Below are 12,769 nucleotides of genomic sequence, written 5' to 3'. Positions count from 1 at the left end.
AAGTATGGACACAAGTACCTCTGCCTCCTGGGGTTCAGGCACATACCTCCCTGTGGTAAACACTCAGTGCTGCAGTAACTGAGAAACACTTCTTGGCCATCCACTGAGCCTGTAGGATCAAGGTTTTAAGATCCAAAAGAGCGTGGCACCTAACAGAGAGGACAGAGCCACTAGAAGGGGTGCGGAGGGGCTGCTCCCCTTTTATTAGCAACAGGTTTCTCTAAATGGAGTGTAGCACCCTCCTCGACAGCTGTCCGACCCCTGTGCTGCATCCTTTCAAGTATCCTCTCATCAGAAGAAGAGCCCCCGCATCCGCCTGCCAATGCCTTGTCGGTCATAGAGGACATTGAACTTGTTCACAAACTGGTTCATGGTGTTGCACGTCTTGGTGATGGTGCCAAGGTAGGCCATGAGCCCCACGTCATTGCATTGCTGCGAGGGAACAGAAAGAGCCAGTTCCCCAGGGGCTCTGGGTCCCCCGCTGCATGCCCAGGGAACAGCCAGGTCCCAGGTCCTGCGTGCAGAAATGACGGTGCGAGCCCCACCTCCCTGTCCTGGGCTTTACACTCACATCGTAGAAGTCTGTCTTGAACTTGTCTGTGCTGAGCACTGGGAGGCAGTGACACAGAGCATAGGCCTCACGCAGGATCTCATGGTTAAAGGGGACCTCGCCTAAAGGCACAACAGAGGCTGCGTTAACGTGGATGCTGTCGCTTCCCCAGGAGGGAGAGGAAAAGGGGTTCAAGTGCCAGGGAGACACCTGTCCTACCTGCTTCGGAGGCCTTGACGTACTCCAAGATGAGCTTGACGCGGCTGTGCAGCATCTTGATGGCACTGTGCTGTGCGATCAGGTGTTCAGCCACTGCAGGGGGACAGGGACAGGCCAAGGTGGAGAAGGAGTGGGGCCACACCTTCCACCCCCACTTAGGAAGCCCCTCCAGCCTCCCCTACCAGTGGAGTTCTCTCCACTGCCTGTTGCTGTCATTCGTGCCACGTGGTCCACACCAATGCGTTCAGCTTCCTCTGTGGCCAGAGTGTAGGTCAGCTCAGCAAACAGCATTGTGGCCTACAGGGCACACACAGTCAAAAGGAGGAAATGCCAGGAGCAGAATCTGAGGGTTGAAGGGCAGGGCATTACCTACCTCTCCATTGATTATATCTATGACAGACTCAAAAACGCTGACGGGAAGCTGTAAAGAAGAGATGGGAGAATAGCTCTTACTGACATCAAACACACCTGAACCTATATGTTAAGTGCCAAAAACTTGGGCTTGGCCCTTTCACATTACATTTTCTCATCTAATCTTCCAAAGGACCTAGTGAAGTAGGAATTACCCCATTTTACACACGGGGAAAATGCACTTTAGAGGTTAAGTGACTAACCCCAAGTCTCACAGCTGGTAAACTGCAAAAGAGATTCAATTCAATAAAAATGTCATACAGTTAAAGATAGCAGGATGAGAATGAAAGATGGCCATAGTGATGGACAAGCAGGACAAAGGGCACGGGGTCAGTTTTACTCACATCTGTGTGCTTGGTCATAGGGTTCAACTTAAGAAACAGAGGACTCTCAATTATCTCGCACACCTGGAAGAGGGGGAGAATACACACAAGTGTCAGGGCCCATCTTCCCCTCATCCTCTAGTCTCTGCCCCAGCATGCACAAGTGTGAGTGTGTATACCTGCTTATGGACGTGGATGTCGGAGGGGTCAGGCGGCCCCCCTGTGGTATACCAACCGAGGAACTCCAGCTCCTTGAATACCTGTTTAACTGGAGAGGAAGGGGCCAGAATATTTCTTGAAACCATCCTTCCTTAATTTGAAATTCCTGGTGTATTTTTACCAGCTTCTCCCCTTCCCATGTTGGTTCTATTTAGAATAATTAATCTCCTCAGTCTTCTCACTTTCTTTGCAGGGAATAACTGAATGTGTCCTTTTTCTAAGGTCTCTTCAGCTACTCTAGCTTCACTTTTCCTCCGTTCTCGTCCTATCCTGTTTACTTTTTTTCCCGACCCTCTCCATCTTCCCCACTCTGCTTTTCTTCCCCACTCCCACTCCTCTCCCCCACGTCTATTCCCCTCTCACACTGCTCCTCCTTGGTGTAATAATATTCCTTGTCAATGATAATCTTCTCTTCCACGGTGTGGGACAGCAGCTCAAAGGAGTTCATCACCTCGATATTTCGGCCCTCCTGCTTCCCGATCAGAGCCCCAATCACTGGATGAGAGAAGGACACATAAGAGGTGAGGGTAAGGAAACCCCAAACTTCCCTAATCATTATAGCTTGAGGATCTGAGGTCAGTGTGAACCAAATATTAGGGAAACGGTGATCTGCGGAGGAGAAACTGGCTTCAGTAAAGGAAGGGGAAAGACCACCATTTGGGGGAGGTGACCAAGGAGAGGAGGCTGGAGAATTACGCCGAACACTCACCCTGCATAGGCCGCCCCTCCTGCGAGCGCATGCGAATCCAATGATCTGAGATGTTGAGAATGACGAGGGGATGAAGAGCGACTGAAACGCTGCCAGTCACTCCGGAGGCCATCACGCTGGGCACGACTAAGGGAGGAGGAAGAGGGGGTGAGAGTCCTCCCGGGAGACGGGAGTGAGAGACGGCAGAGTCGGGCCATACATCCCTCCCGCAAGTTAACCCAGGGAGCTCGCTTTTGACCCGCCCTCCCGACTTCTCCCGGGAGTCCAGGACGGCCTTGACGCGCCCCCAAGGAAGTCTCCAGAAGCCGCTCCCGCGCGGCCCATTACCTGCTGCATCCACCTCCATCCCGCTGCTCCCTCCGGTCCCGTTCGCCGTAGGGGCCGCCGCCGCCGCCGCCGCCATTTCCCCCGCGCCCGCCAGCGTCGGCCCCGCCCCCTCCCTCCCTCTCTCCTCCCCCTCCCTCCCCTCCTCCCCTCCCTCCCGGCTTCCGTAGGCAGAGGCGCATGCGCAGTGTCGCCGTGGCGCGCGCACGCCCCGAAACCTGGGGTGCGCCGGCTGTATTTACCTAGTCTCGGTGGGGTGGCACAGGCGGCCCTGGGGTGGGGAGAGCCGGCAGGTTTTCGTAGCCCCTCTAGCCTTCAGCTGACCTTGAACAAATTACCTAACCCCACCCTGCTCGTCCTCGTCAGTAAAAGTGGGATCAGACTACCTAGTTCCTAAGGCTGTTGCAGAATGAATGAAACGTCCCGTTGCTGCCTTCAGAATAAAACCCAAACCTCTAACCATGGCCTGCCATGCCCTGCAAGATCCGGCCACTGCCTGCCGGTGGCCCTGGCCTCTGCTTTTCTGCTTCTCGGTCCCCGTGCTTCAGCCACACTGGCCCTCACGTCTGTTCCTTTCACACCCCTCACTCACCCCCACTTAAGGGCCTTCTGTCGCCTTCATCACTGTAACCCCTGTGACCAAAACTGTACCTGAAACATGGGCACCTAAATGATTTTTGAGTGAATGCTTTGGCGGTGGAGCCTGGTCTTGAGAGGCTCCATCCACACGTCCTATCTTTCCTCCTTCTGTATTACCTAGGGCACTAGGAACACCCCCTAGTGTTTTCTAACCTCTTCCAACCTCCCTCTACCCTCCATCTCCATCATTCTTTCCAAACTCACCTCTGGCAAACCGGGCCTACTCCAGCCCTCTCCCCAACCCTGCACCCAAGCAAGTTGTGTACACTGCATTTACTCCATCTTGTTGCCCCTACAATTTCGCTGGCTCTTTTAGTGTGTGTCTACACTGAACCCAAAGTGTTAGCACTTAGAGAGCAGGTAGAGACCTGTATCTTGACTCTATGGAGGCTACTCATGCCCAGAACCAGCAGGTCCCAGGAGATGTTTTCTGGTGATAATGGTGCCTTCTGTGAATTAAGCAATCTTTCCTAAATGGAGCCTGAGTGAAGGGAAGTTAAAGGGCAAGCAGCCCTCAAAGGAAGGGGCCTGAGAAATCCTGCAGGGAGAGACGTCTTCTGGCCAAAGGGAAGTTAAGAGTTTCTCTCGTTTTAATCCCCAACGAGTGAAAAACCTCCCCGTCAACTGAGAGGGTTATGGGAAAACCTCACTTCTCTATATATGCCTCACTTCTCTTAGGAAAAGTGAGGTCAGAAACATGTATCTCTTAAATAATAGGCAGCTTCTGAGGACTGTAATGCTTCTCAGCTAGATTGAAGACTCAAAAAAAAAAATTATTCTGGTGTTGAAATTGCTAGTTTGCATTGCTGTTTCAATCATTAGAGAATTCCTTTGTCTTTTTGTTGTTTCAAATGCTTTTGAAACATTGTTCAGATAACTATACAACACATAAAACAGTTGTTATTGTGAAATTTAAAGATGACTTGGAAATTGAATCAGTTGTTTATACATGCTTTGGAAGTAAGCTCAACTGAGCATTTCTTTAAAGTGCATTGTATTTTAAAAAACTACCATCAGGGACTTCCCTGGTGGCGCAGTGGTTAAGAATCCACCTGCGAATGCAGGGGACACGGATTTGATCCCTGATCCAGGAAGATCCCACATGCCGCGGAGCAACTAAGCCCCTGCACCACAACTACTGAGCTGGTGCGCCTCGAGAGCCCGTGCTCTGCAACAAGCGAAGCCACCGCCATGAGAAGCCTGCGCACCACGATGAAGAGTAGCCCCAACTAGAGAAAGCCCGCGCGCAGCAACGAAGACCCAACACAGCCAAAACTATAAATGAAAAAAAAAACACAAAAAACTACCATCAAAACCTCAGGTTGAAATGATGGTGTTAAAGCAGCTATCCCACTGTTCTTTTTTTCCCTTCCAACAAAACTAAACATACTGTATCACTTTGTTGTTTTGTTAACTTTTCCTTCCACAGACAGAGTGGAGGTGACTGGGCTGGTGGGGAATAGAGCAGAGGGTCTGCTCAGAGAGCCTGCAAAGAAGGCACATATGTGAAAGCTGCTAAGAGAGTACACCTTTAATTTTTAATTTTTTTTTTTTTTTTGCCACACTAAGCAGCTTGTGGGATCTTAGTTCCCTGACTAGGGATTGAACCCGGGCCCCCGGCAGTGAACGCGCAGAGTCCTAACCACTCGACCACCAGGGAATTCCGGAGAGTACATCTTAAAAGTTCTCATCACAAGAAAAAGTAACTATGGATGGTGGTGGATGTCACATCCCAGTAACTATGGCTTCTCCTTTTCTCCAATTATCCCCTATTTCCAGACCTTTTGTTCAGAAGGGTCAGGTGTGAGTGACGAGGCATTTTTACAAAATTTACAAAGACCCATTACTCTGGCCACCGTGGCACATGTATTTGTTTCCCATCGTTGCTGAAATAAATTACCACAGACTTCGTGGCTTAAAACATCACACATTTATTGTCTTACAGTTCTGGGGGTCAGAGGTCTGAAATAGTTTCCACTGATCTGAAACCAAAGTGTCTGCAGGGCCACATTCCTTCTAGGGGAGAATCCCTTCTGATGTCTTTTCCAGTTTCTAGAACTGCATTCCTTACATTTCTTAGTTCATGGCTTCTTCCTCGTCTTCAAATCCAGTATTTTAGCAGCGTCTTCAAATCTCTCTCTTTGTCCTTCTATTCCCATTATCGTATTGCCCTCTGTTGTAAAATCTGTCTCTACCTCCCTCTTATAAGGACACTTGGGATTACATTTAGTGCCCACTGGGATAATCCAGGATAATCTCCCTATCTGAAGATTCTTAACTTAATCATATCTGCAAAATCCCCTTCACAGGTTCCAAGGATTAGGACCCAGAAATCTTGGGGCCACTGTCTAGCCTGCCACAGCAAGTGTGAGCCACTATAGGGGAGCTGGAGAGAGCAGTGTCCTCAGTCACATGATCTAGAACCACATCAATCCAACAAGAGAATCCTGATGGCTGGGCCAGAATTAAGCTGGAATTCTCTAGGCTCCCTTTTGGCTGGGCTGTACTCAAGAGAGTCTACCAGCCAGGCTGGCCTAGGGTAGCTATTAGGGGAAAGAAAAGAAATGCCATACCAACAAGTGGTCAGGGCAGACTCTTGGATTTTCAAAATAAGTCTAGAAAGCCCCCCATCCCTTTCATCCTGATCATTACCCAAGAGATGGCCAACCAAGAAGGGACAGCCACATTCAGTGACCAGGCTGCCTTACTACAGTGTGTGGACCAGAAGGAAGTGAGGGTAGTAGAGCTGACTTGAAAGAGGTCATTCCAGTGCGTGGTACCCAGATGCTGTGGGTGGTAGGGAGTGTGGAATGTCCATCCAACACCTTGACTATTGGCCCCCGGTGAGTGGCTTTTGTAACAGAAGGTGCATCAATATCAGACTGTAGAGGATCTGCAAAGCCTAAAACATAACACAGTTTCAAGGGCTATAATGACGTGGCCTGAGTCAGCCGACTGGCCTGGAACAGGGACACCAGCATCAAGAGAGCCCATAGCAGGTGTTAAAGGTTCGATGGAGTCAGTTTACCAGGAACAGGAGGGAGCTTCTGGGCGGTGCAGGCTTGATCAACAGCCAGGGAGTCTTAGAGACCAGGTCCCCACTCTGGGCATCCACATGAATGACCCATCTGTCAGATAGGACCAAGGTGTGATTCCATAGTTTACCGCCCCAAGGGTGTGTCTTTAATTCTCCATATCTGTCCTCTTCCAAGTGAACCAAGCAGCCAGGCCATTGGCTAGTAGCCCAAGTCAGTAAAATGTAACAAGGTTCATCAAGGGGAGTGCTGGCCAGACTCAGGATGAGAATGGCCTTGACTTCTGCCCATCGTGACATCCACTTTCGGTTTTACGTAGCTGGCCATGAGGCTGGATGGCAGTGGCCACCCAACGCATCCATCAGGTTTCACCTTGGCTAAGTCATCAGTGGACCAAGGCCGGGCATTTAAGGGAACCTGTGACACATGAGGGCCCCAGAATCAGGACCTTGTTTCAGGTGGTTTCTCCCAAGGTAAGTAGCTGCCACTTTTTCATGTAAAATCCCTCAAGGGCCAGGCTGACTGCGCTTTTAAATATACCATTTCTATTTGACTTAGCGAGGCCTCTTAGGCTCTTCCCATCTTGTTAACTGTCAGGTTCGACTTGACTCATCCGAAAATGGGGTATCAAGCTGGAGAGCTACAAAGCCTCCTGGGTCTGGAGTTCTTCAGTGGCAGAGGTACCTTGTGGCTGTGTCAGCAGGTGGCGCTGTTGCAGCGAGAGGGGCCTCTCTGAGAGCACAGGCAGCAATCCCGTTTTTAAGAAAAGCTGTGATTTCCCTTTCTTGCTTCACAGTCTTTATTGTTTCTGTTGGACCATCGGAGGTGGAAGGAAGGAGGGTTGAGGCGTGATCTCCGTGTTCCACTGTCACCCTCTACATACAGCAGTCCCTGAATGGGAAAATTCCCTCTAACACTTAAGGGACTGGAAAAGTGCAAGCATATAAGCCATCAATTCCTGCTACGTATACAGGTGCAGAAGCATCAGTTGAATTCAGACCCCTCTTCCCCTACAGGAACAAGGACCAAGAAATCTAACACATTTGCCAGGGACAACAATAACCACCAGCAGGAGACCCCACTAATCCTCCAGCTGAGCTGCAGGGCAGCGGGGAAAGCTAACCTGCAGGGCATGGTGGAGGCGGCAGAGGGGAAACTGAACCCTCAGGCTTCTCCTTCTTGGGCCTCGCACTCCAGGGTCAGCACCCACGATTCACTGCTGTCCCTTCCCTTGCATGGAGGGTTGGTACCTCCTGGCCTCCTGTAAATGCCCCAGCCCAGGTGGCCCCTTTCTTTCTGCACCCATGCATGTTGTTGCATTTCACCCTGCAGTCCTTAGGACCTTGCCCACCCCTGTGCCGAGCACCCTGACCTGACTACCAGGAGCCAGGTACTGCGGCTGGGTTGTGAGCCCAGCCCAGCAGATACTCAGGCCACTGGCTTAGGCAGCAATGGCATAAGCCAGTGGCCTGAAAGGTGACCTGTCCGGACACCCTTGCCTTGCACAGAGGGGTGATGACCCACAAGGCCACCATGACTGCCCCCTCCAAACCCACACTGATGAAAACAAGTGGCCTTGTTATTGGGCTGGGGCTGCACAGGCCCCCTGGGTCACTTGTGGCAGCCCCCCATGTGGCGGGAAGAGAGGACGAGCTGGCCAGTTTCAGTTCATAGAATCCTATGGTTCCGGCCTCGAGTACGCTCCTGGAACACACAACAGGCTAGTCAGCTGTGGGCAGGCCACATCTCCTCGGCACTTCCTACCCCCCACCCCCCGGAACGCCACACACACACACACACAGACACACACACACACACACACACACACACACACACACACACACACACACACACACACACACACACACACACACACACCCCACTGAGCTCTTTATCCAGGAAGATAAGCCAAGAGAGGATACACATTCACCCTTCATGCAGGCCTGGAGGTGGCCAGAAGAGTTTAATCTAGAAATAAAGCAGCATTAATTTTCTAATTGATTAAGGCTCTGTGGGGGTAGCTAAGATAAATTTGCCCACATGTCTCTCCCCTGGGAGTTACAATCCAGAAAAAGAGAGTGACTAGTATTCAAATGTTGCAGGGAACTAGAAGACTCTGAGTGGATCCCAACGCAGTGAAGGTCAAAAAATTATCATCTCTTCTAGTCCTCTGGGTCCCTCGTTCTGGGCGTTTTAATCCTTTGCCAAGCGCTCTTGGTTTTACCTCTGTGAAATCTCCCATATACCAACCTCCTACTCCCCGTTTCCGACGACGCCACCCTAAAACCACGCAGCCTGCTGGCCATCCAAGTGCCGAGGAGTCTCTGATCACCTGTAACTCGTCCCAGGCACCCAGGCTGGGCACCTGGTCGGAAGCCCCTTTTTCCTCAACCCTGACCCCTCCACTCTCACCCTGCCTCCTGCTTACCAGGAAATACAGGTTCTTTGGTACAACTTACGTCGACTTCCTGATCTCTAACAATCCTAGCGGGTATATACATCTCTCTCCATCTCCTCACCTGTAGTTTCAGAGGATGAATCTTACCTGGAGTTTCATCGGAACATCTTGCGGGAGCCAGTCACGACTCGAGGGCTACAGGCAGGCCTTACTGGAACAAGCAGCGGCCGTGGAGATAAACGGAAGGGCCGCAGTCAAGTGTGGCGGCCCCTGGGAGATGACCTGCCGGGCGCGGGTGCAGGACACCCGCCCTCCACCCACGGGAAGCAGACAGACTCTGGGCTCCAGCCCAGCCATGGCCGTTCATAGCATGTGCCATCCAGGGAATCTGGCTACTTATCCAAAATGGAAAACTTCATTTGCAAAAAACCCATATGAATTTTTGCCACCGCTGAAAATAACTGACAAGTGAGCTGACCTCCCAACAGAGGCCTTCCTGTCCTGTGGCCACCAATGGGACTCACTCCTGGATGTAAAAGCACATTATCTCCCTTCCTCTGGCCTCAGAGAAGCCTTCAGTACGGACAAGAAACGGTGGCTGAGACGCCTAACTAATCCTGGGGTCCTGTGCGCATGCGCATGAGTAAGCGGAGTGGGCTCGTAGAGAGGAGAATGGAATCGACCCACAGAGGAGGAAGCTGGGTCAGATCGCTTAGGGAGCGCCTGCTTCCCTTAAAGTTCCTTGAGTTCCCAACTCTGAAAAGGATCCTGCCTTCGGATTCTGCGTGCTGTCCGGGGCCCTTCATCACCCTCCTTCCCCTTCTTTGCACGAGTTACCCTGGAGAGGCTAAATTACACGCGCGATGAAGCACCGGATTGCAGCGCTAACACCTCCATGAGGCCAGGAACTTCCAGTTACTGAGCAGGAAACGCTTACAGCTGGATGCCCCAGAGCCGCTGTTGCCCTGGGCTGTGCGGTGTAAAGTGGTGATCCAACGGGATTAGCACAGCAGTTCTGACCAAAAGACAGGATTAAGGGGGCTCTCTTATTCCAGGGATGTGAAGAAAAAATGCCATCCCCGTACAGAATCTTAGGACACTGGATGTAAAGGTGAAAGAGAACTATAGAATCATGCATCTGTTTCCAATAACCACTAAAAACTAACTAGAATGCCCCTCTAATTCAGTTTGGGGTCCAGGTGGATCCCCTAAGAATGCTCACACGCACAGAGCTGGAATAGAAGGACATCCAGATGTCCTGTCTGTCCCTCTCCAGAGCTTCAAGCCTGCTCCCTTCCACTGTCCCGGATGCCCGAGTACTTAGACCCTGTATTTTTTTTTTTTTTTTAAAGAAGCAGCATTTTATTTTTATTTATTTATTTTTAATTTAATTTAATTTTTTTTTCTTTTTGGCCAAGCCACCGGGGCATGCAGGATCTTAGTTCCCTGAGGGATCGAACCTGTGCCCCCTGCAATGGAAGTGTGGAGTCCTAACCGCTGGACCACCAGGTAATTCCCTAGACACCTGTCTTGAGTCCTCTTGGGTCCTATATTGAGATGTTGGACAGGAGGGGCCAGGTGATGGGAAGAAACTGGCCTGGTGATGGTGGTTCCTGAGCACAAGGGTGGAGTGGAAGTCCTTGCTCCCAGGCTGGCCTTGGGGCCTGGCACAGGGTCTTACCCTGAGGGCAGCAGCTTTTGCAGGCCAGCTCTTTCCACAGTGTGTCACTGGATGAAGGCAGCTCGCAGACAAATAGGCTAAAACCTTTTTTCTACATCCTGGGAGCCAGGTTGCCCTGGAGCAGAAAAGATGGGGCAGCTTCCTTGTCAATTGTCCCTCAGGGATGGGACTGCAGCTTGAGCTCAGTCAGCTGAGGAACTTGGTCGAATCTCTCTCAAATGAGACAAACTACATGAGAAACAACGCTATTCCCAAAGCCACGTTTGGAGTGTGGTCATGGAATCTAGTACTCGGCTCCAGCTGCTACTTCCAGAGCCAAGGTGCCCTTCCCCAGCCTCACCAGTTCTCTGAAGGAAGGCAGCCATCCTAACTAATCTCAGGGAGAGACCTTTTCACCCTAACCCAGTGGTTCTCAGCTGGGGGCGATTCTGTCCTTCAGAGGTTTGGTTTCATAGTTCTATGTTTCATGAGTCCTTATCATATGGGCAATTATACTGTAATTATTCTGTAAAATAAATATTTACATAAAAATACTGAATTACTATAATGTACACCTGAAACTCATATAATATTGTAACTCTACTTCAATTTTTTTTAAGTGTGAAAAATAATATTTACACAAAAAATGATGTTATATCTGGGATTTGCTTCAAAATAATCAGGAGGAGGACGAGTGGGACTGCAGATGAAACAAGATTGGTACCTACTGATAACGATCGACTTACCATAATTCTCTGCAAAAAAATTGTATATAAACTGAAATTTAATTAAAGTTTTCCGTGAATATAAGGCTTTAAGTATTTTAAAAAATTTCTCCTGGATTGGGTTATCATGATAAGTAGGACTTTACAATTGATCAAAATAGAAATGTACAATAGGGACTTCCCTAGCGGTCCAGTAGTTAAGAATCCACCTTGCAATGCAGACGACTTGGGTTCTATCCCTGGTTGGGGAACTAAGATCCCACATGCCACAGAGCAACTAAGCCCTTGCGCCCTAGAGCCCGAGTGCCACAACTACTGAGCCCCCTTGCTCTGGAGCCTATGCACCTGCTGCAACTAATGACCCTGTGTGTCACAACTAGAGAGAAGCCCGTGCACCGCAACAAAAGATCCTGTATGCCGCAACTAAGACCCGATGCAGCCAAAACTTAAATATTAAAAAAAAAAAAAGAAATGTATAACAAATCTGATCTATGAGTAACAAAAAGTTATTTTTATTAGAATTTATCTCAGTGAGATGGAGGGAACTGTCTTGTTTTTCTCAATAGATGGGCATTACTTATTATCGGAATGAAATATTATGTCTATTACTACTTTTGGGTTTTTTTTGTTTTTGTTTTTTCAATAGATCTTTATTGGGGTATAACTGCTTCACAATACTGTGTTAGTTTTTGTTCTACACCAAAGTGAATCAGCCATATGCATACATATGTCCCCATATCCCCTCCCTCTTGAGCCTCCCTCCCATCCTCCCTATCCCACCCTCTAGGTCATCACAAAGCACGGAGCTGATCGCCCTGCTACATTTGTTTTTTAATTAATTAATTAATTTAGGCCGTGCCCCGCATAGCTTGTGGGATCTTAGTTCCCCGACCAGGGATAGAACCTAGGCCCCGGCAGTGAAACCGCCGAGTCCTAACCACTGGACTGCCAGGGAATTCCCTACTTAAGTGAGATGAGTGGTGAAAGGAATACAGTTATAGCAATGTCAATTTTATCTGCCAAAATCATATTGTGATCTATCACCAGCGATGGCCTTGGCCTCCTCTCATTTTTTTTGGAGGGAAATAATAGGAAATCACTTGAATCACAAAGGACTTATTTACCTACTTGATATTGGCAGCAAGGTTCCTAATGAATCCTTTTGTTTGGTACCCCAGAAGTTTTGGGGTACCAAGAAAAAAAGAATAAAATACCTAAGAATAAACCTACCTAAGGAGGCAAAAGACTTGTATTCAGAAAACTATAAAACACTGATGAAAGAAATCAAAGATGACATAAACGGATGGAGAAATACACCATGTTCTTGGATTGGAAGAATCAATATTGTGAAAATGACTATACTACCCAAAGCAATCTACAGATTCAATGCAATCCCTATCAAACTACCAATGGCATTCTTCACAGAATTAGAACAAAATATTTAACAATTTGTATAGAAACACAAAAGACCCCAAATAGCAAAAGCAATCCTGAGAAAGAAAAACAGAGCTGGGGGAATCAGGCTCCCTGACTTCAAACTATACTACAAAGCTACAG

General features: G+C 49.2%; 1 protein-coding gene across 2 annotated transcripts; it reads right to left on the bottom strand.

The window, feature by feature from the left end:
- Positions 1-175: 175 nt before the first annotated feature.
- Positions 176-2,880, bottom strand: COPS6 (COP9 signalosome subunit 6). 2 transcript variants are annotated; one of them, XM_027125936.1, is made up of 10 exons: positions 2,759-2,880; positions 2,432-2,557; positions 2,086-2,217; positions 1,683-1,771; positions 1,525-1,587; positions 1,143-1,190; positions 952-1,066; positions 770-862; positions 572-690; positions 176-432 (listed from the first exon to the last, which is right to left on the bottom strand). In XM_027125936.1, exons 1-10 carry the CDS (start codon positions 2,832-2,834, stop codon positions 292-294), a joined length of 1,002 nt encoding a protein of 333 aa, XP_026981737.1. In that variant the 5' UTR covers positions 2,835-2,880; the 3' UTR covers positions 176-291. The 2 variants fall into 2 exon arrangements, with proteins under 2 accessions (XP_026981737.1, XP_026981738.1); XM_027125937.1 differs by having other exon boundaries at positions 572-672.
- Between the last annotated feature and the right edge of the window lie 9,889 nt (positions 2,881-12,769).

The sequence above is a fragment of the Aethalodelphis obliquidens genome, unplaced genomic scaffold, assembly GCF_003676395.1.
Source record: "Aethalodelphis obliquidens isolate GAN/ISIS:26980383/991018 unplaced genomic scaffold, ASM367639v1 scaffold30, whole genome shotgun sequence".
In the NCBI taxonomy this organism is placed as follows: domain Eukaryota; kingdom Metazoa; phylum Chordata; class Mammalia; order Artiodactyla; family Delphinidae; genus Aethalodelphis; species Aethalodelphis obliquidens.
The sequence above is the reverse complement of the archived record's forward strand: the minus strand, read 5'-3'. Positions and strand labels throughout refer to the sequence as shown.

Bases quoted from the DNA above. Each gene is read 5' to 3' on its own strand.
- COPS6 (XM_027125936.1), bottom strand. From the start codon at position 2,834: ATGGCGGCGGCGGCGGCGGCGGCCCCTACGGCGAACGGGACCGGAGGG. The intron at 863-951 runs GTAGGGGAGGCT...GTCCCCCTGCAG, and splicing joins CAGTGGAGAGAACTCCACTG to TGGCTGAACACCTGATCGCA. The intron at 691-769 runs GTAGGACAGGTG...ACGTTAACGCAG, and splicing joins CGTCAAGGCCTCCGAAGCAG to CCTCTGTTGTGCCTTTAGGC.